At 46.9% G+C, this 27,476-nt stretch overlaps 1 protein-coding gene across 1 annotated transcript in view; it reads right to left on the reverse strand.

Moving 5' to 3' along the window:
- The window catches only part of odad2 (outer dynein arm docking complex subunit 2), a gene marked incomplete at its 5' end in the record, with an annotated part of 108,897 nt that overhangs the window by 36,236 nt on the left and 45,185 nt on the right, over positions 1-27,476 (reverse strand). Inside the window, 2 exons of the mRNA XM_079259583.1 lie at positions 20,978-21,210; positions 23,194-23,382. Coding sequence (XP_079115709.1) covers positions 20,978-21,210; positions 23,194-23,382 — 422 coding nt within the window. The remainder of the gene's footprint in view (positions 1-20,977; positions 21,211-23,193; positions 23,383-27,476) is intronic.

Here is a 27,476-nt window from a genome sequence, read left to right on the forward strand (position 1 = left end):
TGTACCTTTTGCCAGTTATGCCTCAGCGATACAACTCAACACCCTCCCCCCCTTACTGCGATTTCTGATGATATTGCTCTGTTTTCTGCATGAAGCAACGCACCATCTGTCTCCTGCGTCCGGCATAAACGGGCCTTTCAGTTGTCTTTTGTCCTCACTGCCGTTCATAAATGGCAGTTTTCCAACCTATAGCTGCTTTTAATGTTCTTTTCTGTACTTTAGTGTTATGAGAATCTCTCTTTGGACATGTGCTATTGGTTTTATTTTTGATGATGAATGTTGTGATGTATGTCTGTCCCCTGGCTGCAAAGCCGACTTCCCTTCGGGGACAATAAAGGAATCAGAATCTGCTTTCTGTGTCAGCTTGGGGTCTACCAGTTATGACTTCTGAAGCTTGGCACTGTGGTCGTTAAACCAGGAGATGCAGGCCACTGCTGAGAAGCTCTCCCGCCAGTGTAGACGTTACGATGCAATCTTTTTTCCACATTTTTCTTCCTAATGATTAAAAAAGAGACTTCTATGTGACATCTGACTCTCTCTAAAGCTGCAAGGGATTTCTGGGATTCCTGACCGTTAAAAAGATAAACGCATAAATAAAAAAATAGAACATTTTACTGTGTGATTTCTGCTTTATGGGGCACAGCACACGTTTTCCACATCAAAGTTTTGTGTAAAAACAGCCTCCGGCTCCGAGGCGGCTTAGTCAGGCTTGCGGAAGTAACCCTGATGATGTCATTGTGACATCATCAGGTTAATCGCTGCTGGGATTTCCAGTGTTTTTATCGTGTGAGTCTATAAAAGGACTGAAACGCTGGTGACACATGATATGCACCCACCGTCTACATTACCGACTCAACCTGTTCAACACAAATATGGAACCAGCCAATCACAAGGCAGCATGTAGGCACGGTGAAGACGATTGGTGGTCAATCAGAGTGTCGGGACGAGGAAGAACGAGGATTTACATGACTTTAAATGTGGCTCTGTTGCAGAAACTGCTGATTTACTGAGATTTTCACACAAAACCACTCCTGTCAGTAAGAACAGGAAACAGAGGCTACAATTCACACAGACTCACCAGAACTGGACAATAGAAGATGGAGAAACGTTGCTGGTCTGATGAGTCTCCAGTTCAGCTCCACATTCACATGGTAGGATCAGAATCTGCTGGAAACATCATGACAACATGTGCCTCCAAACCAAGCGGCAACCTCCGGTGGTTAAAAGTGAAGTCTTTGCAGAAGTGCATAAAACTGCAGTTCCCCCTTCATCCACTAGGGGCTGCAAAACAGAGCAAATCCCCATAGACTCCCATGTTAAAAAGACCAACTTCACAGCAGAAATAAACATGTTTACAGTAGAAATAAACATGTTTTCAGCAGGAATAAACATGTTTTCAGCAGAAATAAACATGTTTACAGCCTGCTACAAAAATCTATTTTAGGTTTAATAGGTCAGGTTTACCTTCATGACGACTGTTGGGGGAGTACATTTTTTTCTAACTTACCAGTTTAAAAGTAATTTCATCTCAAATATCGGCATATTTAGGGGCGTGTTCTTTTGATTGACAGGTACCCGATCTCCCGCTTCAAGTCAGAAGAACGTAGAACAACCGCGGTTTTTAGCCGGTTAACAACGTGACTTAGCTTTAGCCCGCTTACCTCCGTTAGCTGGTTAGCTCCTGTTATCTCCGGGTTAGCTCGGTTAGCTCTTAGCTACAGAAAGCTCGGAGTTCGCTTGATGTCAATCATCCACCATGACGCTCACAGCCCCCCTCTCAGCTCCACCTCTTTGCCCATATTTGTATTTTCCGGTAGAGATGACGCGCATGCCCCTGCCAAGATGGCGATGGTAGGAACCGCCCACCGAGCTTCAATTCAGCTCTTCAGAAACCTACAGGTGACGTCACAGAGGCTCCGTGTTTGAAACACAGCTAATGGCTTGTATGCTACTTAGTGCAGTCAACAGTAAGCTCTTGCACTGCATCTATTTGTATCTTTCATAAATAAAAACAGCATGAAACAGGTTAACATGTCAAATCTCCACTGGAGCTCATTTGTATGTGGGTTTGGTCTGGTTTGGCAGAGGGTTCGTCATAGCTTAAGTTTTATTTGCTTACACTCATAACATTTGTTTTGTGCATAAACTTCCAATTTAACTCTGATCCCTTCAGAGAAAACACAGCTCGCACGGGGCAAACAAACATTCCCTCGTCTGGATGAAGACAATGCTGCAGCAGAAAGCTGCATGATCAACAGAAAACACTTCATCAGTCAGTCAGAGGTAATGGTTCTGGCTTTGTTGTCTCATCACAACACAAATGATTTTTCAGCTCCAGTCTGCTCCTCATCCAGGATGATATTTTCACTCCAAGCTTGGACCTAACTGCTCGGTGTAAACCCAGTGAGAATTACACGCCGTCACACTCGGACTGCTTGGGAAGCCACAGACATATTTGCTCAATAATTTGCCAACTTCAGTGGAAAATGTGACTGAGGAGAAAATTTGCAGGTTGTTAAAAGAGCCAATTAAAAGAGTTTCAGGAGGGTTTTAAACGTTAAGGACGGTTGGATCTCGTGCCATCTGAACATGTGAAAGTCAGTGGGATTGATCACATAATCACATACAACCATTTCTACACCAGCCTCTCTCCACATGGGGGTCCTAAGATAATGTTGGGGGTTCAGACTGTAATGTATCACCAGTTTGTGTCAGCACGGCTCATCCTAAATGCTAAAACCTGTGATGATGGCCACCCAGAGCCAGAGGGAACTGGGTTGTCTATGTTTATCTTTAAACATCCTCATCTCCACCAACAGATCCTGATTGGTTCCTTTATTTGTACTTTACGTTTCAAGGGTAAAGTTTCTGATCTGAACCCTCCTACTTTTTGGGACCCTTATGTTGGGGTCCCAGTCTGACAGATCCAAACCCTTAAAGGTGGATTTGACCCACTGCAATCTATTGATTGGTGATAAGAATCATCTTTTCCTGTTAAACTAAGCAATAAGAACAAAGCAGGAACATTTTTGGTTCTTAAAGACTCCCAGAAGAAAGAAGACAAACCGCTGGAAGTCCACTGTTGTTTCTGGGTTGTGCTGGCACCACTTTTTTTTATGCTTCCTTCCATTTTAAACATGACTGCCCTGAAACTCCATGTTGGTGTGGTTGTTAACCAGTACATCCACTAGGTGGCAGTGCAGAGTTCACTCTGAGTTAAAATGTAAGTTTCAGACAAGAGCAAACATGGGGATGGTGGACAAATCTTTTACAGGAAGAGACATAAAATGGAGCTCCACACATTCCGGTGGTATAACTACGTTTACTCAGTCAGGCCACACATCCACACGGGCCAGAAAATGGACTAAATTACATACTTATATCATTGCGGAATAGGGATGAAATGCTCCGTATCCGTTTAAATGGTCCTTAGAGATTAATTTCTGCTCCCTTATGTACGTAAATGGTTTCAAACGTTGTGGTACGTCTTCGTCCTCATACTTCCACGCGTCTTTTACATTGCCATGTTTGTTAAGTTCATCCACTAGGGGGCAGTACTGAGGTCAGAGTTCACCTCCGCGTCTTGACAGCAGGCGGTAGTGTTAACGCACTGTCATAAGTTCACAACTTTCTGAAACCAGCAGAAGAAGAATAAACCAAAGTTTTATTCTGTTTTCAACTTCTGCGTCTTCTCCGGGTCTTTTTATTTTAAGATCTCTGCGTCGTCCTCTTCATGTTCCTCTTCTTCTCTGGTTTGTTCCTTTTGCTGGTTGCGTGTTGCTGTACAGTTCAACATTGCCCTCTGTGGTTTCCAGTGGTATTGCACTGTTTTCTCAAGTGACAGATAGCTAAACCCCTTTATAACAACCAAATAATGCACAAAACCGATGCAGGAGATGGACGAAACTGTTTGTGTGCGTATCCGTCTTCTGTCTCCCGCATAAAGATGTCAGACTGCGATGCATCTGACACTGTTTGTCTTACACACCGCCTTCCAGGTAGGACTACGGCAGGCTGTGTGAATGCAAGATCAGGGTTTAACACTCCAAATCGCTTTAGTCAGTGGTGTAGTGGTCCCTCATGAAGTGGATATGCTCTCAATTTTTCACCCTTGTTTTAAAAAACAGAAAGTAGCGCAGAAAAACCTTTCAGAAAAAGTGACGTCTAAGACTACTCTATTTAGTTCACCCCAAAAATCCATCAGTAGATTAGCTCATTATAATTTCTGATCTTCGGTTTCAAGGAAGGAGGGTTATGAAATGACTAAACTAGGGTCACCCTTCCAACTTTAGAAATAATAAAGATATTTATATGTCTATTAACCTGTCTCTTACTAGTGTTGGGCCAGTAGGCTAGTGAAAGGGAGGCTAATAGACATATATACATATATCTTTATTATGTCTAAAGTTACCACAGCTTATGGCTAACTGCACCGGTAACATCAGCTCAGCTACTGGACCATGTAGGTACAGTATCTGTGTAGGGATGTTTGTAACTGTAAAAGCAGCATCACAGGGGGTTTAGAAGTGGGAATACTCAGTGCTGACTGTAAAAGAAGTGGGTATACTCCGTATACCCGCGTATACCCTGGACTACACCACTGGTTTGAGTCTTTTTTTTAAAATGTCTTTGTGTTTTATGTACAGCATATTGGTAAAGTTGGTTGGATTGGAAAACAAGCCCAGACCAAACGTTGCGCAGCCATCCATGCCAGGCATTCTTCTCGTGGTGAAACTTTGCTTCTGTAACTCCGCTTGTTGAGTCTCCAGGTACTTTTCTTTGCAAGCAGACAGTGAAGTATTTGGGAGTACTCGGGCAGGCTGACAGACTGCAGTTATTTATACGTTACACAGAAGGAAAGGACATTTATTAGCATCGGATTTAATGCGACACAAACAGGTTGAGGGTTTGGAAGTCAGACAGCAGCGAGATCCGACACCAGAACTGTTGAACCTTTGCCCAAGTGGCCACTTTTACATACATCACTGCTAATTCTGTGAAGAAACTAGAGCCAGCAGCATCTCGCAGACTTTTTCTTTTGTCTCAATGCAGGCAATCAGTTACAGACTTGAACGGGATGTTGCATAATGCCTTGCTGATGATTTGTTGATTTGGTGCTATTCCCTTTCGTTACATGTCTTCCCCTCAGGTCCAGAGTTCTGATAGCTTGATGAAAAGATCCTGATGAAAACTTTGGGATAATATAATTTTTGGTGGGAGGCCATATGGAGCTCTCAGATTGGTTGAGGGGAAACCTGGCTGGGTTTATAGTTCACAGCTGTGCAGCTGTGTGAGGAACTTGGCATTTCCGAGCTTCTTTACCAAACATTATCCTCTCATTTCCACTTTAGTGTGATAGCAAAGAAGCAATGACCCAGACAGAATTCAGTTCATGCAGAAACTGTTGCGAACACAAAGCTGGAAAGTACATTCAGCATCTCCGGACTGCGGGTCAAGAGCTGGTAAATCAGCACAAAGCGAAATAAGTCCGAGCAGGTTTCCGAGAAAAGGTGCAGGTATCTCATGAAGCCAATCAGTGCAGATTTTTTTTTCTTCCAGGTTTCATCAAATCAGAACCGTGGTCTCTAAGATTTCACAATTTTCCCAATTTCAAGGTCAGGTAAAGAGACGCAGGTGCGATCTGTAAACGAGGCTGACAGGCATATAACGCTCAGGTTCTCCTTTTTCCACCTTACAGGCGCTGCAGCAGGTCGACAGACGACGGGATGTAAAGAGAGTTTCATTAAAGATCCTCTGATGCTAAGTACCGTAACAGTGCAGGATGATTGCTGCGTGAATCCGGCTCGCCCGCATTTATTCCATTAAAAATGTAACTAAAGCACGTCTATTGTTCTGCTGTCTCACCCCATACTGGTGTTGTCCAGCGAAGGTCCTCCAGGGTCACAGCGCTGCGGGTTTTAGATGTTTCCCTGCTCCTCAACAGCTTGTTTTCAGGTGCTGCCCAAACAAGTTGACTGTTGGCCTGATTCAGCAGGATACCTGTAGGAAACCTGCAGGACTGCGGCCCAATAGAACCAGCTTTTGGACTCTCCTGGCTTCCAGAAGCAACGATTGTCAACTTAAATAAAACTCTCAAAAACTCTCGGTTCAGGACACATTTGTTAGGTTTCCACTTGCGAAAAACAAGGTAACCAATTATCTGACCTGACCAGTGCTACTTTTATGGAAACCTTGAACCAACTGAACCGATCAGACCGAAAAGTGTGGAGCTTGATGTAACCTAGGTACGTTTTCCTTACATTTAGCACCAATGTGCCATTATCTTAGGTGGCAATTCCTGGTCCAGAAAGTAAAAGTTCCGACCAGACACCAAATGAGCTGAATTTAATGAACAGAGTTAATTTGCCAGGTAAACGAGCCTGTTATTGAAAACACCTGATCTAAATGTACAGGTAGATCTAAAAACATGGCATGACTTTTACTTTCTGGGCCAGGAATTGCCACCTCTGGTGATAAGCTAGCTGCAGCAGCCACGCCGGTGGCAGATTTACCTTTTTTCCTCACACAAATGTCGCTGACGTGCAAGTCACGTAACCGGTGAAGAATGCTGCTAACGGTTTACGGTACCTAAAAGCACTAAGTTCTGCAGTCCGGCTCACGGAAAGCTGCACAGGCAGCGTAACGTTTATCCGCTGCGATTCACGATCTCTTTTAGAAGGTGTAAAAAGAGATCCGATCAGTACGATTTAACCCTTTTGTTATGTGTAATGTGTACTTGTTCAGATGGTAGAAGAAGAAGCTCGTGTTTCAGTATTTAGAACCTTTCAAACGTGGAGAAGCACAGTAATCCTCAACTCTTGGATTGAGAGTTGAGGATTATTGTACGATTTTACGATTAACGTACGAAAACGTTGCATCTGCCACAGTCCGTTGTTTCCTGAAACTCGGCTCATTGCCGCTCTGAACCAGACGCTCCGAACCAACACCCACCACAGAAATGAGCGTCTATCCAAACAATGTAAATTTTTTCCTGATCCCTCTGGATCGGATGCAGGCCGACGGGATCAGTTGACATGTTTACATGATGCATTTTTATCCTGATTGGATGTTTGCATGAGCGAGTCTCCTTCATTCAGATCAATTATATCTATACTGATTAGCTGAATATGTGTCTGGCTCGGCTCAGTCCGCTTCATTGATTACATCATGTGGAGCTCCTATTCTTTATTTCATTATCATTTAATGACTTATTTCCTTTTTGTGTATAAATAATGTGTGTTTTATTCTGGTCTTGATGCTGTTGTTCCAGAGTCGGACGTCCCCCCATGTTTCTGCTCATCCTGACAAGTTAATGAAGCACGGTGGTGGAAGCTTCATAGTTGGAGACACTTTATGGATTCGCTGATTAAATCTGCTTCAGTTCAACTCAAACAAGGTACAATGCGAACATACTGACGGTAAAACAGATTTTAATTCTGTGTATCTTTAATATTTTAGACGAGATGAAGCAGATTAAAATTAGCGTATCAATAAGAAGCTGATCTCCGTTAGTTGGTCTTATTTTAGGTAGAAATGTGGATTTGTTGCTTACCTTGCTGCTTCCTCCGAGGACGTGACAGAAGTCACCAGAAGACGTTGATGATCTCCCAGGATTTTATCAAACAAAATCAAACGGAACATTTATATATTTATTACTGATCAATGCATTCAGGCTCAGTGGTGATTTTAGGTTTTATAAATAAAATGACTTAAAACAAACACAAACTAAATATTTTATGTATCAATAAATTCATAATTAACATCAACAAACTGAATCGGGCACTTACTTTATTTTATTCTTTAATGGTAAATTTAATTTTATTATTTTATTAATTTTTATTTTCAATTTTATTCATTTATATGATAATACCTGTGTTTGTTTGTTTATTTTTACTTTTTATTTATTGTCTTTCAATCTTTAAAAAATGCGTTTTTATTACTGTATATTTCATTTTTATATGATTTAATTAAAATGGTTAATAAAGCCTTTTATATAAACATTTCTTGTCCTATTTATTCCCATTTGTCCGAATATAAAGTTTATTTCTGGCATTCTGTGACATAAGAAGTGATTAATATGCAAAGAACAAATGAATAAGAGGAAATCTGTGGGATCAGGAAACTTATTCTCATGTCTTTAAAACTCAACGTTTCATATATATATATATATATATATATATATATATATACATAGATAGATAGATAGATAGATAGATAGATAGATTTTTTTTTTTTCCTTTAAACCCCCAGAATAGTTATATATTTGTGTGTTTGTGGGGCCCGGAGGGGATCTTTTGCTTGACGTTTTGCGGGTTTTACATACAGATGTTCGTACTGAACCTGCATGAGTGCAGAATAATCTGCAGCTGTTGCCAACGATGAAGCTTTTATTAATTTTCCTGAGACTCCTGCAGCTTTGACAAGCAGGCAGCTTGTTTTTTACACTTTATGTAAGATGTAAATACCAGAGGAAATGCAAACGGACGTCAGGTTACGACCCCGTGTGAGGAAGCCCCGGCGACCCGGTACGACACGCCACCCCCTCTGCAGACCTGATGGTGTGAGCGTGCTGTCATGATATAAAAGCTAATTTACGGCTGAGAACAGAGGCGGCGTTCAGGACGGAGGCCTGAACGAGCAGAGAGAGCCGCCGTCTGTTTGGAGGAGCTCTGAGAGGCCGTTGTACACACATGTTTACGATGGCAACATCACAAGCAAACCACGCTGCTGCTGCTGTGCAACAGTTTTTATTTATTAGAAAATGTTCTGTAGGCGCTGGAGGGGACGGAAAAGCCACTTCTAATATTTGGAAAGGACTTTTACTGTTCATTAGCTTCTTTTATGAAATATTGCAGCAGAAGGTTTGGGGATATGTGGGATCTTTAAAGAAAAGCTTCAAAGCAAGGGCTGCATTTTAAAACAATCAAGCTAATATCGGCAAAACAGCGCGAGCGTGGCCGTAAAAGCAAACAACATGTGCAGAAATTATATTTCCACATAATTCTTGTGCGGTTGCATCCATTAGCTTCATCCATGGGAACCAGAGGATGGAGTGTGGATCGGGGTGAAGGTCAGGCCAGCGGCGAGACAGATACAGGACCGGGGCGTGTCCGATGAAAGGAGCGCCATCAGGGACATCCCTCCACGGTTTCCGCTCCTTCCATGAAGCCATGAGAAGTGTGGGATCCCGAGTGGTGACCAGAGAGGCCAGAGTTGGACGTAATTGCTGCCCCTGCCGAGGAGTGGAGGCAGAACCTCTAATTTCTCTGTGAGTAATGTCCCCGTGTCGGATGGCAGGCCAAAGAAAGTGGCAGTTGCTTTTCTCAGAGGGTTTGTGGCGCATCTAATACACTCAGCTGTGGCTTCATGACCAATGAGCCTGAGGGCAAGACTCCCAAATCCATCCTCCTGCTTCCTGTCAGCCTCACCGCCGAGACCCGGACGGCATCTCTGAGACACCAGCAGTTTGGTGGAGAAGGCGATAAGAAGTGATCAGATGCTCCAGTTCGGTGCTGATGCAGACACGTAGATCTGAAGCGGCGGCGACGTCCCGTGCCGGACGGATGCGGGATTAGCATCGCTGAGGAACGTTCTGTCGTCATGCAGCAGTTTGGTCATCGATCGCTGGAAATAAACCAACTAGGAATCAGTTTCTTCCCGTTTTAATGACGATGTTTGGGACCAAAAGGCTGTTTGTGCACGTTTTCCCACTCTTGTTGCAGTTTTTCGGTTTGGATGAAGTCGTGAAAGCCTTGGGATCAGAAACAACATGCTAACTTGTTGATCTTCCAGACTGGAGCTGAAAGCGCCGACAGGCAGGAAGACAACAGCACGTTTACACACCGAACGCCCCTCCTGAAACATTTGTAGAACCTCTGCTGGTGTGGCAGTGGCTGAAAGCTGGTTGCAGCTGCTGGTTGGGTTTCTCTGGAGGAAGCTGCATCTCTCTCCTGGTTCCTGCTCTCCCAGTGACCCCAGCAGCAGCTGCTACTGGTTAAACTTCAAAGATTTTCAGCCACATATTTTCAGTGTTTTGCTAATTTTTAAATTTTGCACATGGCCGATGTTCATAAGGAAAGTCCCACCAGCGTGTGTGGCAGCGTCCGAGCTGAGCGGGATCAGAGACCGGGAGACATGGCGCTCCTCCTCTGATTGGCTGTCTAAAGTCGCATCTCATTATCACTGCAGCGGTTTTCTGTGTTTTTCTCCAGAAATCCTTCATTATAATGTTTTATAGGAGCTGCTGACGAAATGCCACGAGGAGATGAAACCCGACGGGCCAAAAGTCCACCTTTTACTGTTTTACTGACAAAAATAATGAGCTTGTTTATAAAACATATTTTACTATTTATAATAAATATGCCAACAAAATGTGAAAGTACTGTAAGTAAAGTGTGGAAAAAGCCGGATTCACGCTGTGGAGACACAACACACTATTGTGTTGGAGACATTTTTTATCCACTTGTGTTAACAGTGGCTGGATTTATGGCTTATTATTACTGTATGGTATTTATACAGAACACGAGCGCAGGCTGGGTGTGCGTCCACGTCAGCGCTTCATCAGGTTGCTTGTGTGTTTTCTGGCTTTTAATTTGTTCATATAAGTTCAGAAGGAAAGGACTTGTATCAGAGAAGGTTGGACATCCGCAGCAGATGTGGGTGATGTTTAGATTATGGATGCTTGAGCTTTATTTTACCGTTTAAAGTCTCTTATTTCTAGTTTTATCTGGAAACTTCTGCTACCAACACGTCTTTGTTTGACACGACATATTAAAAGACGTTTGTTCAGCAGAAAGTCAGATAAAAAGACAGAATGGGGATTATCAGATGTGACTTTTGGCGTCCTTATTTGCCTGTGCCAGCAGTCGGATGTTGCGGACGCAGCGTGCGGCGGCTTCCTGGACGTCCTCGTTGTCCGAGCGAATCATGTGGACCAGCATCTGTGGGAGGGAACACAGCAGTTTCACACAATCAGAGGATTAATGCACGTTTGGAGAGAAACAAGCGAGGAAACAAGCAGCTGTTTTCAGCTGGTGTGTGTGCATGTGTGTGTCCCACGTCCAAGGCATGGAGGGGTTGCAGCTGCATGTGCATGAGTTTGTTCAGATGAAAGTGTGAGTCTGGAGCGTGAACCACAGCGCTGCAGCTGCTCCAAAGGTCAGATTATATCCGACTATTAGTGGCTTGTGGAATGGATCTCGTTAGATCCCGCTGCAGAACCAGCGTTTGGTTTTTTCTTTGTGCTTTCCAGAAAACTCCGGCTTTGGTTGCATAAAACGTGACATTTAGAAGAGTTGCATTTCTGCATAAACACGGCTGAGCTGCGTGTGTTTTAGGCTTTTACTCCTGTTTTATCTGCAGCTGAAACGGCTGCGTCGTGTTTGAGGGAAACTTTCAGGCCAAGTCCAAACAAAAGTAAATGTGAGCGTAAATACTCGGATGAGTCTAAATCCGTTCAATGTGGTGAAAACCCCAACGGTGCACCGCTCAGCTTTCCGAAGCCACATCGTTGTGGACGGTCGTGTTTACGTCCGTAATGAACCAACGGCAACTTTACATCTCGCTCGAGGCCTCGCTCCTCCTAAACATAACAGAGCCTGATAGATACGCTGCAGACACGTCCTCGGCTGCAGACACGTCTTCTGCTGCAGACACGTCTTCTGCTGCAGACACGTCCTGCTGCAGACACGTCCTGCTGCAGACACGTCTTCTGCTGCAGACACGTCTTCTGCTGCAGACACGTCCTGCTGCAGACACGTCTTCTGCTGCAGACACGTCTTCTGCTGCAGACACGTCTTCTGCTGCAGACACGTCCTGCTGCAGACACGTCCTGCTGCAGACACGTCTTCTGCTGCAGACACGTCTTCTGCTGCAGACACGTCTTCTGCTGCAGACACGTCCTGCTGCAGACACGTCTTCTGCTGCAGACACGTCCTGCTGCAGACACGTCTTCTGCTGCAGACACGTCTTCTGCTGCAGACACGTCTTCGGCTGCAGACACGTCTTCGGCTGCAGACACGTCCTCGGCTGCAGACACGTCTTCTGCTGCAGACACGTCCTCGGCTGCAGACACGTCTTCTGCTGCAGACACGTCTTCTGCTGCAGACACGTCTTCGGCTGCAGACACGTCCTCGGCTGCAGACACGTCCTCGGCTGCAGACACGTCTTCTGCTGAAGACACGTCTTCTGCTGCAGACACGTCTTCTGCTGCAGACACGTCTTCGGCTGCAGACACGTCTTTGGCTGCAGACACGTCTTCTGCTGCAGACACGTCCTCGGCTGCAGACACGTCTTCTGCTGCAGACACGTCCTCGGCTGCAGACACGTCTTCTGCTGCAGACACGTCTTCTGCTGCAGACACGTCCTGCTGCAGACACGTCCTGCTGCAGACACGTCCTGCTGCAGACACGTCTTCTGCTGCAGACACGTCTTTGGCTGCAGACACGTCTTCGGCTGCAGACACGTCTTCTGCTGCAGACACGTCTTCTGCTGCAGACACGTCTTCTGCTGCAGACACGTCTTCGGCTGCAGACACGTCTTCTGCTGCAGACACGTCCTCGGCTGCAGACACGTCCTGCTGCAGACACGTCTTCTGCTGCAGACACGTCTTCTGCTGCAGACACGTCTTCGGCTGCAGACACGTCTTCTGCTGCAGACACGTCCTGCTGCAGACACGTCCTGCTGCAGACACGTCCTGCTGCAGACACGTCCTGCTGCAGACACGTCTTCTGCTGCAGACACGTCCTTGGCTGCAGACACGTCTTCTGCTGCAGACACGTCTTTGGCTGCAGACACGTCTTCTGCTGCAGACACGTCTTCGGCTGCAGACACGTCTTCGGCTGCAGACACGTCTTCTGCTGCAGACACGTCTTCTGCTGCAGACACGTCTTCTGCTGCAGACACGTCTTCGGCTGCAGACACGTCTTCTGCTGCAGACACGTCCTCGGCTGCAGACACGTCTTCGGCTGCAGACACGTCTTCGGCTGCAGACACGTCTTCTGCTGCAGACACGTCTTCTGCTGCAGACACGTCTTCGGCTGCAGACACGTCTTCTGCTGCAGACACGTCTTCTGCTGCAGACACGTCCTCGGCTGCAGACACGTCTTCTGCTGCAGACACGTCTTCTGCTGGAGACACGTCTTCGGCTGCAGACACGTCTTCTGCTGCAGACACGTCCTGCTGCAGACACGTCTTCTGCTGGAGACACGTCTTCGGCTGCAGACACGTCCTGCTGCAGACACGTCTTCTGCTGCAGACACGTCTTCTGCTGCAGACACGTCTTCGGCTGCAGACACGTCTTCTGCTGCAGACACGTCTTCTGCTGCAGACACGTCCTCGGCTGCAGACACGTCTTCTGCTGCAGACACGTCTTCTGCTGGAGACACGTCTTCGGCTGCAGACACGTCTTCTGCTGCAGACACGTCTTCGGCTGCAGACACGTCTTCTGCTGCAGACACGTCTTCTGCTGGAGACACGTCTTCGGCTGCAGACACGTCTTCTGCTGCAGACACGTCTTCTGCTGCAGACACGTCTTCTGCTGCAGACACGTCTTCTGCTGCAGACACGTCTTCTGCTGCAGACACGTCTTCTGCTGCAGACACGTCCTGCTGCAGACACGTCCTGCTGCAGACACGTCCTGCTGCAGACACGTCCTGCTGCAGACACGTCCTCGGCTGCAGACACGTCTTCTGCTGCAGACACGTCTTCTGCTGCAGACACGTCTTCTGCTGCAGACACGTCTTCTGCTGCAGACACGTCTTCGGCTGCAGACACGTCTTCGGCTGCAGACACGTCTTCTGCTGCAGACACGTCTTCGGCTGCAGACACGTCTTCTGCTGGAGACACGTCTTCTGCTGGAGACACGTCTTCAGCTGCAGACACGTCTTCTGCTGCAGACACGTCTTCTGCTGCAGACACGTCTTCTGCTGCAGACACGTCCTCTGCTGCAGACACGTCTTCTGCTGCAGACACGTCTTCGGCTGCAGACACGTCTTCTGCTGCAGACACGTCTTCTGCTGCAGACACGTCCTCGGCTGCAGACACGTCTTCGGCTGCAGACACGTCTTCTGCTGCAGACACGTCTTCTGCTGCAGACACGTCTTCAGCTGCAGACACGTCCTCTGCTGCAGACACGTCTTCGGCTGCAGACACGTCTTCTGCTGCAGACACGTCTTCTGCTGCAGACACGTCCTCGGCTGCAGACACGTCCTCGGCTGCAGACACGTCTTCGGCTGCAGACACGTCCTCTGCTGCAGACACGTCTTCGGCTGCAGACACGTCCTCGGCTGCAGACACGTCTTCTGCTGCAGACACGTCCTCGGCTGCAGACACGTCCTCGGCTGCAGACACGTCTTCTGCTGCAGACACGTCCTCGGCTGCAGACACGTCTTCTGCTGCAGACACGTCTTGCTGCAGACACGTCTTCTGCTGCAGACACGTCCTCGGCTGCAGACACGTCCTCGGCTGCAGACACGTCTTCTGCTGCAGACACGTCTTCTGCTGCAGACACGTCCTCGGCTGCAGACACGTCTTCTGCTGCAGACACGTCTTCTGCTGCAGACACGTCTTCTGCTGCAGACACGTCCTGCTGCAGACACGTCTTCGGCTGCAGACACGTCCTCGGCTGCAGACACGTCTTCTGCTGCAGACACGTCTTCTGCTGCAGACACGTCTTCTGCTGCAGACACGTCTTCAGCTGCAGACATGTCTTCGGCTGCAGACACGTCTTGCTGCAGACACGTCTTCTGCTGCAGACACGTCCTCGGCTGCAGACACGTCTTCTGCTGCAGACACGTCTTCTGCTGCAGACACGCCTTCTGCTGCAGACACGTCTTCTGCTGCAGACACGTCTTCTGCTGCAGACACGTCTTCTGCTGCAGACACGTCTTCTGCTGCAGACACGCCTTCTGCTGCAGACACGTCCTGCTGCAGACACGTCTTCTGCTGCAGACACGTCCTCGGCTGCAGACACGTCTTCTGCTGCAGACACGTCTTCTGCTGCAGACACGTCCTCGGCTGCAGACACGTCTTCTGCTGCAGACACGCCTTCTGCTGCAGACACGCCTTCTGCTGCAGACACGTCTTCTGCTGCAGACACGTCCTCGGCTGCAGACACGTCTTCTGCTGCAGACACGCCTTCTGCTGCAGACACGCCTTCTGCTGCAGACACGTCCTCGGCTGCAGACACGTCTTCTGCTGCAGACACGTCTTCTGCTGCAGACACGTCCTCGGCTGCAGACACGTCTTCTGCTGCAGACACGTCTTCTGCTGCAGACACGTCTTCTGCTGCAGACACGTCCTGCTGCAGACACGTCTTCTGCTGCAGACACGTCCTCGGCTGCAGACACGTCTTCTGCTGCAGACACGTCTTCTGCTGCAGACACGTCCTGCTGCAGACACGTCTTCTGCTGCAGACACGTCTTCTGCTGCAGACACGTCTTCTGCTGCAGACACGTCCTCGGCTGCAGACACGTCTTCTGCTGCAGACACGTCCTCGGCTGCAGACACGTCTTCTGCTGCAGACACGTCCTCGGCTGCAGACACGCCTTCTGCTGCAGACACGTCTTCTGCTGCAGACACGTCTTCTGCTGCAGACACGTCCTCGGCTGCAGACACGCCTTCTGCTGCAGACACGTCTTCTGCTGCAGACACGTCTTCTGCTGCAGACACGTCTTCTGCTGCAGACACGTCCTCGGCTGCAGACACGTCTTCTGCTGCAGACACGTCTTCTGCTGCAGACACGTCTTCTGCTGCAGACACGTCCTGCTGCAGACACGTCTTCTGCTGCAGACACGTCCTGCTGCAGACACGTCTTCTGCTGCAGACACGTCCTGCTGCAGACACGTCTTCTGCTGCAGACACGTCCTGCTGCAGACAGCTGCAGGAGGCGGGGTGTTTAAACAGCATGTGGACAGTTTCCCTGGTTTCAGCGCAGCAATGTTTACGTCTCTGTGGATCATCAGGAAGCAGATCCCTTCACGGCGCTACGACCTGCAACATCAGCAGCGTGGTTAGGAACTGGAAGCCACAGAGGAACACGGAGCAGAAAACATGCAGCTCTCTGTGAAAAGAGAGGATGGTGAGACGTGCCAGAGGCGGCGTTGCTGCCAGCCTCAGAGCAGGTTATTCATACGTCGCCAGATAAGGTCGCCCGCAGCGAGGCGGAGATCAGCGCAGCTGGGGCGACAATACGCCGCTTGTTAGGCGGAACGCTGGCTCGCCGTTTCACATCCTGGTCGAGACCTGCTGCAGGTTTCTGCTCTCCCGAAAACCAGGAGGGTCCAGACCTCCAAGGAGGAGAACCTGGACGGGCTGGGGGAGGTTCTGGTCAGAACTCCCCAGAGCCTGGTCCAGAGCCCGGTCCAGAACCTGGCCCAGAACCCAGTCCAGAACCCAGTCCAGAGCCTGGTCCAGAAACCAGTCCAGAACCCAGTCAAGAACCAGGTCCAGAGCCCGGTCCATCCCATGTTTCAGGCTGAGGAGGCGAAGGGTCCGAACAGACAGCCGTGTAACAGGTCGAGGGAAAGCTAGCGAGGCCGGCAGGAGGAGGAGGAGGAAGAGGAAGAGGAGGAGGAGGAGAAGGAAGGAGCCTTATTATCAGTAAGAGGAGAGTTTCACCCTGTTCCATCTTAACCCCGACAGCGTGAAACAGCTGACCGCCACAGTGAAGTCGGCAGACGCCAGCGGCGGCATCGTCAGCTCGCCGCTCCTCCACCTGCCGTCGTCATGGCAGCAGATCGTTTGGACGTAAACCTGCACTTGGCAGGAAGAAATGCAGACGTCTTGTCGCTGTAGGAACGAGGAGCTGGCAGAAGCCGAGCTTTGGATGAAAATTACCAATAATTACAGCATTTTGTAATTTTCATCCATTTCCTCCTCGAAGCTCGGCTTCTGAAAGAAACTCTTTAACGCAAACAGCCGGCCGAAGCTGATTTATGGTTTCAGCAAACAGTCCGCAGAGGAAGCAACGTAAATCAGCTCCCCGCTGATCTAATACATGAAGCACATCCATATAAACGTGTGACATACCAGCAGTAGATGTCAAATCAAACCGTTTCGTTCCTTCTGCTGAACAACGGAAGATCTGATCTGATGCTGAACCGGTCCAATCAACAGGACAGACGGAGGATTGTCTCTGATATAAAACTCAGCGGATTCCTGTCTGATGGTAAAAACTCCCGGCATTAAAAAAAAAAGAATTAGAGGATAAAATTGATTTTCTGGTCGTAGCAGAATGAAAACACTGGGACGGTTATTTAATGTGTTTTCCAGCACAAAACACTGGTTTGGACGCCTAATTTCCCCTGTGAAGCTCCAGGGACGGATGGTGCAAGGAGAACAGCCGCGGAGACGGAAAGGCCTTCACTCCGTCTGAAACTCTGCACACGGCTGGACATGTTTTCAGAGCTTCTCAAAAGCACAGAAAAACTCTTTGAAATACAGTTACAATAATACAAGAGGCAGTCCAGAATTTACGCGCGGCCGTAAATTAGGCCCTGAATAAACCCTCTGCGATCTGATGGCAGATATTGTTTTAACACATTCCTTCTAGCAGCTTCCTGTATATCGAAAAGCACCAGAGGAGATGCAGCTGCGATATGGACACAGGTTCAGTAACAAACACGTACGGATGCCAGTCAGAGAAGAAGCAGGAACGTTTTACAAGACAGAAAATTTAAGTAGAAAAGAGTCGTTTTTAGCGGGAAGGTAAGAACAATTCCAGAAGCTGCGTTTCCATCACATCTTTTTTCAAAATAAAAGTGATATTTGTAAGTTTCGACCATAGACTATGTATGAAAGATGGACGGAGCCTTCGCCAGTTAAAAGTGAAGCCTATGTGGAAGTACCAAAATCTGCAGTTCCCCCTTCATCCACTAGGGGCTGCAAAACAGAGCAAATCCCCATAGACTCCCATGTTAAAAAGACCAACTTCACAGCAGAAATAAACATGTTTACAGCAGGAATAAACATGTTTACAGCAGAAATAAACATGTTTACAGCAGAAATAAACATGTTTACAGCAGGAATAAACATGTTTACAGCAGAAATAAACATGTTTACAGCAGGAATAAACATGTTTACAGCAGGAATAAACATGTTTACAGCAGAAATAAACATGTTTACAGCAGGAATAAACATGTTTACAGCAGAAATAAACATGTTTACAGCAGAAATAAACATGTTTACAGCAGGAATAAACATGTTTACAGCAGAAATAAACATGTTTACAGCAGAAATAAACATGTTTACAGCAGGAATAAACATGTTTACAGCAGAAATAAACATGTTTACAGCAGGAATAAACATGTTTACAGCAGAAATAAACATGTTTACAGCCTGGTCCAAAAATCCATTTTAGGTTTAATAGGTCAGGTTTACCTTCATGACAACTGTGGGGGGAGTGAATTTTTTCTAACTCGCCCGTTTAAAAGTAATTTAATCTTGAAGTTCGGCATATTTGGGCGCGTCCTTTTGATTGACAGGTACCCAATCTCCCGCTTCAAGTCAGAAGAATGTAGAACAACCGCGGTTTTTAGCCGGTTAACAACGTGACTTAGCTTTAGCCCGCTTACCTCCGTTAGCTGGTTAGCTCCAGTTATCTCTGGGTTAGCTCGGTTAGCTCTTAGCTACAGGCAGTTCGGAGTTCGCTTGATGTCAATCATCCACCATGACGCTCACAGCCCCCCTCTCAGCTCCACCTCTTTGCCCATGTTTGTATTTTCCAGGCGACGCGCATGCCCCTGCCAAGATGGTGATGGTAGGAACCGCCCACCGAGCTTCAATTCAGCTCTTCAGAAACCTACGGGTGACGTCAGGGAGGCTCCGCCCATCTTTTATATACAGTCTATGGTTTCAACAAACAACAGTTGCGAGTTCCGGGTGTTTCCATTGAACAGTGTTCAGGGCATTAGCCTCAAGTCTCGTAAAAGCCTTACGAAAGGCAGGCGCGTAGTGTTATTTTAGGGTTTATTACGTGCTGTGGAGAATGTGCTACGGCTTTTTAAAGCTTCCCTTCCTCATTTTCTCTACTAAAACTCTGAAATTTGTTGTTATTTGTTCCGCACCGCGCCATCTTTAACCAGAAATGAACTGGTCATCACCCCCACGTAACGTCCGTCACACGTAGATGCAAAAAATGTTTCCATTACACCTATACGATATGTTTCTAAACGTCTAGAAAACCACCTCATGAGAGCGTAAAAACCTTTTAGTGATATTTCAGACTTTTTCTTTTTTAAATGTAGGTCTTTTTTGTAGTGATATCTAAGTTTTGTACAACCGTAGGTGTGATGGAAACAAACCTTGCGAGTTGTTGTGTGTTTGACTGTTCCAGTGGGAGATGACAAGTCACGTAAAGTTTTCATTGGTTTTCTGTGAAGAAACGCCAGCGAGCAGCCTGGATTCTGGTAAACTGGAAGCTTTGTGTCCCAGCAGCTCATTTCGTGTCTGGTTGGACGTCTGATGACCTGGGAGACATGGACTATCGCCCGGGGAAAGCTGAGGGACAGTGGCTCCAGTTGGAGGATATTGTTGGGAAACTATCAAAGTAAGCATGTTTGCTGCTGGTTTAGCCAACAAAGTTGTGATTAAAGATGTTTTAGAGGCTACTTAGGCAGATTAGAATAATCTTTGGCAATTTCCCTTCAGCTTCATCAAATCCGCTTCTGTGTTGACATGAACTGGAATAACCTGCGTTCAGGAAGAAAATATAAGGTTGCCTCTACCAGTTACAACCACTCAATCATGACATCTGCATGCAGGACGAAGACTTGCAGAGTTAATCCATCCTTTTTTCACTCGTACATGTTGTTGCTCTGACAAACATGGGTTAAAAACATGTGTTTCTGGTCTGGCTCTATAGATACGGACCGTCTCTCTCTCTCTGGGGTCGGGCAGGTAAGTATCAGCATCCCGTCCAGACTGGCTGAGACCAAAGCCAGACAGAACAATGAGGTTGACTGTGCTGTGTTTCCATGTCTGAGATTAGGAACAAAGGCAATGCTGGTGCCGTTACGTGGCCCTTGGTAATTAAGCTCTTTAAAAGTCCAAAAATACATCATGGAGTCGTGTTGCAATTCTTCACTGGTACATTAATAAAGGCAAACATGGAGACAGATTAAAAAGGGTGGCATGTCTTGAATTTGCACGCGCACGTACTCACAAACTAGAATGTCAAATATAGACATGAAAACTGAGGAAAGAGGAGAAAAAAAAGGGCTTGCCCAGTTTTGTCGTGGCTCACACTACAAAAAGCATTCGTCTTAACGACTTTAGCAAATTGGACATAACTCTTCTGGAACACCCAATGTTGGGTCCAGCGAACCAATTACGGCGAGTGTTAAACCACATGCACTGTAGCAGCACATCCAGCTAAAGTGCACCATTTAATGAACATGGGAAAAAAATATTTGGCTGCGACGGCAGCTTATAATTTATATCGCACTTGTTATTTGGGGAGGCGGTTTAACTCAGCCGAGGCCACAAAAAAACCATTTCTCATGTGAAAGTCTTTCTGTAAAACATGATTAAATCAGAGAAACGCGTCGCAGAAAGACGCCTGTGCAGGTGAACATGAACATGGACGCAGCCCAGATGAGACCATGAAGAATCACCTCTCTCCCAGTTGTGACTGGTTTTAGCTGTTGGGGCTGCTGCATTCTGCAGTGGCGTCCAGGAATAGCCCTTAGTAACAGTTACCCCCAGCGACAGCCCTTTCTGATGGCATCTCGGCTCCACCGTAGAAACGGCACTTTGCACACACTGAGCTGTTTGCTTTTCTGAATTCCCATGACGGCTTGAAAGTGGAGTCGTGTTTCCGCCGATGAATAAAACCCACTTTGTTTCTGCTCCGTCGGTGAAAAAGCTCTGAAAATAGTCACGGCTTTCCTGAGTTCATTGCGCGGGGTTTCTCACACATCGGATTCAGTTTGAAAAGCAACCAAAAATGCAACGAGACAATCTGTAATTTACCTCCAACGACAAACTGACCTGGACTGCTCCCCTCTCGTGAATGATGATACAGTTGTGGGGGTCTTTGGACAGCTCGTACAGGGCCGTGACTGTGCTGTTGAGGACCCGACTGTCCTCTGATCTGAGGTAATGAGTCAGCGGTACCACAGCTCCCTCCAGGCGAAAGCACTCCCGGTTCCTGCCCCACGTACAGCACTGGCCGATGGCCTCGGCTAGGTGGCGGCGGAGCCGTTGGTCGCCCTGTAGGCAGGAGAACAGGTTACTGCATCCCAGAGAAAAGTCTACATGATCCACCACCAACAGCTGTTTGTCCTTCTCTTGCGAACTTCTAACGAAGGTTGTAGCATTTGTTCCTATCCTGGATTTGCTGATAGCTGAGAACGAATCTACGAAGACTCGAGAGAAGCGAACTGTCGTGACCGAACATTATGATTCCTCTCAGGGTTAAATTTAACTGTTTTCATTCATTCAGGAACAAACTGAAAGGATTTAATTTTATTTTAGGTCCAACTAAAACCTGCACCGGTGTGCAGCGGCGTCGGGGAGAATCACCTGAGACGCCGCGTGCACCTGCTGGAAACAGGTTAGATTGTTCTGGGTAACAACACAGCAGGCGGCACAAACTGCAGGTTTATCATGTAAAGAAGGATGAAAATGTTCCTCTTTGAACCAGAATGTTCGTCCTGATGTTGTTTTTATGGAACCAGCTGCTTTTACATGATCTGAATCTCATCATGTTTTCATTCATAACCCAAATTATCACGTTAAAAATAACAACAAACAGCTTTTACCACCATTATTTATGTTCATGATTGTATTTTGGCATTTTCTTTGTTTTTTTTCTCATCTGTCTCGAGGCAAGGCACGTTTATTTGTATCGCACCTTTCATGTACAAGACAATTCAAAGTCTTTACATGAAACATTAAAAGCATTACAGAAAAAAAGCATAAAAGAAAATACAAATAACAAAATCATAATAAAATCATAAATTATATTAAAATAATTAAAAGCAGAATTAAATAAAGTTACTGTGCAGATGTCCCGCAGGCGCACGAGAAAAGAAATGTTTTTAACCTGGATTTAAAAGTTTCTACATTTGGTGAAAGTTTCATCTCTGCTCTGTTCTGGACTCTGTTCTGGTCTCTGGTCTGGTCTCTGGTCTGGACTCTGGTCTAGTCTCTGGTCTGGACTCTGTTCTGGACTCTGGTCTGGTCTCTGGTCTGGACTCTGGTCTAGTCTCTGGTCTGGACTCTGGTCTGGACTCTGGTCTGGTCTCTGGTCTGGACTCTGGTCTAGTCTCTGGTCTGGTCTCTGGTCTGGACTCTGTTCTGGACTCTGTCTCTGGTCTGGACTCTGGTCTGGACTCTGGTCTGGACTCTGTCTCTGGTCTGGACTCTGTCTCTGGTCTGGACTCTGTCTCTGGTCTGGACTCTGGTCTGGACTCTGTTCTGGTCTCTGGTCTGGACTCTGGTCTGGACTCTGGTCTGGACTCTGTCTCTGGTCTGGACTCTGGTCTAGTCTCTGGTCTGGACTCTGGTCTGGACTCTGGTCTGGACTCTGGTCTGGTCTCTGGTCTGGACTCTGGTCTGGTCTCTGGTCTGGACTCTGGTCTGGACTCTGGTCTGGACTCTGTCTCTGGTCTGGACTCTGGTCTGGACTCTGGTCTAGTCTCTGGTCTGGACTCTGGTCTGGTCTCTGGTCTGGACTCTGGTCTGGTCTCTGGTCTGGACTCTGGTCTGGACTCTGGTCTGGACTCTGGTCTGGACTGTGGTCTGGACTCTGGTCTGGACTCTGGTCTGGACTGTGGTCTGGACTCTGGTCTGGACTCTGGTCTGGACTCTGGTCTGGTCTCTGGTCTGGTCTCTGGTCTGGACTCTGGTCTGGACTCTGGTCTGGACTCTGGTCTGGTCTCTGGTCTGGTCTCTGGTCTGGACTCTGGTCTGGACTCTGGTCTGGACTAGTGGACCAGAGTCTTTGGATGGAAGAGCTCTGCTTGGTTCATATTCTCTGAACATATCACAGATGTATTCTGGTCCAGAACCAGTCTGGGTCTCTAGACCTCCAGTCATTTGACCCTTTATGGGGATTCCAGGCTTTTAGTTGCAGTTCAGAGCAGCTGGCGCATCCAGAGACATTATTCATCATGCAGGAGGAAACATGCGGTGAGATGTTGGTGCATGAGGTGTTATTTTTGCAGACATGATAAAAGCTGCTTGTCCTACCGTGTGAGTCAGCTTCGCCAGCAGCGGGACCACCTCCAGATCCGTCAGGATGGCCAGGCTGTCCTTGTCTTTGGCTATTTTGGTGATGGCAGCACAGATGCTTGTCAGCACCTCATTGTTCGTTGACTTCAGTAAATTAACGACGAGCTCCAATCCACCAACGAGGGACCGCACCAGTTCCCCGGCATCCTACAGAAAAAACAGCCCGCGTTAAGCTGGGGCTCGGTAAAAAGAGGACGGCCCCGGCATCAGGAAAGAGCAGAGACAAGCGGAGAGATCTGAACATAACAGATAAAGAAAACACATTTAAATGCAAAGCAGTGACTTAACATGACACTTTAACTGGTCACAGGAAAGACGAAGCAGAATTTAAAACTGAAAAGTTTCCCTTCAGTGTGAACCGATGCCTTCAGGCTTGAAGTTCACCAAACCAGCCGGCATCACAAGACTTAGAGCAGACTTTAGTCTGCTGAACCAGAAGAAGACGAAGACGACCAGCTAGCTGCTAGCTTGTAGCCGAATGTATGGAAAAGGTTTGAAAATGACAAAAATAGAAGACCATGTTGTTCCAAAGCCTCTTAAAAAGCCTCAAAAATCTCATTCAAAAAAGCCAAAAGACACAACTAGACGCCAAACATCCAAGAAAGGTTGGACGATCTGCAAGTTGCATACAACGATGCTCTCCGGCTCCTACTGAAGGTCCCTCGTTGGACAAGTGCCAGTCTGTTGTTTGTGCAGAACAATGTGACTACATTAAATGCTGTAATAAGAAATTTTGTTTACAAGTTTTTAATGAGACTCGCGGATTCACAAAGTGAGATTATTTATGCTCTTTTAAGACCTGAGCAGAGCAGTGTAAGGTTCACCTCTGTGCTCTGGAGGCACTGGAAGGGAGGGCTTATATGGACTATAACTGCTTACTTACTGTTTTGTCTTTTTATGTATTTTATGGACTTTTTTTTTAGTCTGAAATAAAGATTGATTGATTGATTGATTGAATTTGGGAAATTTTTAAATAAAAATCAGAAAATGAGCTACAGGTGTAAAAAAATGTCTGTCGAATCATTTTCTACTCCTGGGAAGAAAAGCAATTTTTAAGATTTACAGTCGTTACGAACTGTAAAGGCATCAATAACAAATATATGTGTTTTGTATATTTACGAGTTATTACCATGTGTGAAGTCATTATGTTGTGGTCGTCGCTCCTGGTGTCCACCAGGGCGGAGAAGACAACACATCGTCTTTAACAAGGTTTGGAACAAAGTTTTTACTATAAAGGTCACAGAACCTGCATCACATACAGCTAAATCAGCATGAAAGGGTTAAAAACATGTAGAGAAAAAAGTTGTTTAAACGTTTTTTAATCAACAATTTAAGCCTTTTATTATTTTAATGTATTAATTTATTCACATTTCCATGTTTTTCTCATCAGGTTTTAAGCCCCTCTTTGTGGCGCTGTAGTAAATTATATTTATTAATAAATGTTGTGGGAAGACGTAGCTTTTAAACGCAGCAGCTGGATTTTATTCCATCAACATGTTCGTCATCTTGTTGTATGTACATCTTAAACGTCATGTTTACATGGCAATAAATGTCATTCTGAGGATCTGATAATAACATGAATTTAACAAGGTTTTAGTTTTCTGGTTTATTTATTAAACCATTTAAAAGTCCCGGTCTACCATTTGGTGTTGGATTTATTTAAAAAATTGTGGAAATAAACCAGTCTGAGCATCTCTACCAACTGGTTTGGGTATGTAAAACCCAAACTAAATATTTGTTAAAACACTACTGTTTCACATTTTAACCATTTCATTGTTCTGTTATTATTAACTTCTTCTTCTGAAACATCGCAACCATTTGCAACAAAACATTTATTCTGTTTATTCTTGTCCAAACCAAACCCAGAGAAACATTATTCTCTGGCCTTTTCGTCAGTGTGAAAGTTAAAGGGTTAACACAAATGAAACCAAAACAGTGTTAACATTTGAACTGGTGTCGGACCAGTTTGTTCTGGAAAGGTTTTTGTAGACTACTCCACTCACAGAGCTCATAGTTGTGAAAGGAATGAAAGATGTGATCAGATATGAAGCAGATTTACAGTTTTCCTGCAGAGCTAGTGGGAGGTCTGCTTCTGCCGCTGCATGCTCCTCTCCAACAGAGCGCGCACCGCTGAGACCAGGCCACGGGCGCTCTATGGGCCCTGTGATGCCGTGCCAGAGGACGAGCCACGTGCAGCGAGCAGGCCAGTAAGAACGGCGAGGGGGGGTGTCCACAAGCTGACCCCCCCGCACACAGGAAGCTCCTTCTGGGGAATACTGATGACGGCCGGCTGGGAGTCCTTACGACAGAGGAAGCTCTCTGAAGCCACCAGCTGCGACGGAGCAGCCAGAATCTCTTTCATGGCTTGGACGGGCCCCCGGTTCTGAAAACTGCAGCATTATGAGTCTGCACACGGAGAGACCTCTCTCGCTGGCTTTGCTCTCCTTTTCGCCAGGATGAGATGAAATAGAAAACACATTATCAGCTGACAGCGGCGTGACCTGCGGCCATCTTCTCTGCAGCGGTTACGCAGATTCCTGCATCGTTTCACACCCTGATTCGTGCCTGGAGGCTCCTACCTTCCTCACTGGGAAACGGTGATGGATCCAGAAGTTTAGGGCGCTTTTACGGCATGTGATTAATCTAAGATAAACCCTTGTGGAGGCTGACTCCAGTCTGCGTCGGTCTGAGTGTACGGAGGGCGGCAGGCTTGTTGGAGGCATCCAGTAGATACATTTATACCACGGCTTTTTCATAAATCCACAATAGAGCCGCTAACCTAAACCACATGTTCCTCTGTTTTTTTTTTTAATCTAAATAACAACTGCACCAACGTAAGTATATCAGGTTCCTCAGCTTGATGGGCAAAGAACTGTATTTAGCTCGCCACCCCCCCCATCCCAGAGAAAAATCACTCAGAAAGCATGTTCGTGAATTTCCCTCAGAATTGGCACGGTGACATCCAGACAAACAATGTCAAACTTTGTTAGTTCTCCCTGCTGGATCTGCGGCCCACCGACTCCCTCCATATGGCTACCATGCATAATCATTGCTGTACTTTATGGCTTATAAATTCCAGCCGTTAAAATAAAAAAGAAAATGGGAGGAAAAGAAGTTTTACCCCCAAGACACCTGTTTGGATCCAGTTTATTTAGATGAACGTAATCAGACTGCACTACTGACGAGATGTTTACACGAATAACAACGAAGGTCTAATGAGAGATTATGGAACTGATTTAAAGGTGCAGTAGCAGTAAGATAACGGTCTGAAACAACAGCATGGAGGAGCGCTGTGGACATGAGGAGGGACCGGGCTTGCTGTTCCTACAAACTGGTAGAGAAGCAGCGCTGTGACCATCTGATGAAGGCCGGTGTGGCGGAGGAAGCTACTTTATAGAGGCACTCATTGAAATGCTTGGATATTAAAATTGAGTTATTATAATATTGGAGTTTATTAAAAGACTTTAAAACTTGGACAAGTTTATCTAATCGATGGAGTATCTGGGATGCAGCCAGATCGTGGATGGCTGGTCGGGAGAATTCAGTGGGTCTATGATTTCATGGAGCAGCATTCAGAGGCCCGAGTTTATAGAAAGTTTCTTTCTGTTCAGCTGATAGTTATCCATCCATTCATCCATCCGTTCGTCCGTCCATCCATCCATCCATCCATCCGTCCGTCCGTCCGTCCGTCCATCCATCCATCCGTCCGTCCGTCCATCCATCCATTCATCCATCCATCCATTCATCCATTCATCCATCGATCCATCCATCCGTCCGTCCGTCCATCCATCCATTCATCCATCCATCCATCCGTCCGTCCGTCCGTCCGTCCATCCATCCATTCATCCATCCATCCATCCATCCATCCCTCCCTCCGTCCGTCCGTCCGTCCGTCCGTCCGTCCGTCCGTCCGTCCATCCATCCATCCATCCATCCGTCCGTCCGTCCGTCCGTCCGTCCGTCCATCCATCCATCCGTCCGTCCGTCCGTCCGTCCGTCCATCCATTCATCCATCCATCCATCCATCCGTCCATCCATCCATCCATTCATCCATTCGTCCGTCCGTCCGTCCGTCCGTCCGTCCGTTCATTCATTCATTCATTCATTCATTCGTTCGTTCGTTCGTTCGTTCGTCCGTCCGTCCGTCCGTCCGTCCGTCCGTCCATCCATCCAATTGATCCATCCATCCATCCATCCGTCCGTCTGTCTATCCATCCATTCATTCATCCATCCATCCATCC

Source organism: Telmatherina bonti (assembly GCF_933228915.1).
Source record: "Telmatherina bonti genome assembly, chromosome: 20".
NCBI classification, from domain to species: Eukaryota; Metazoa; Chordata; class Actinopteri; order Atheriniformes; family Telmatherinidae; genus Telmatherina; species Telmatherina bonti.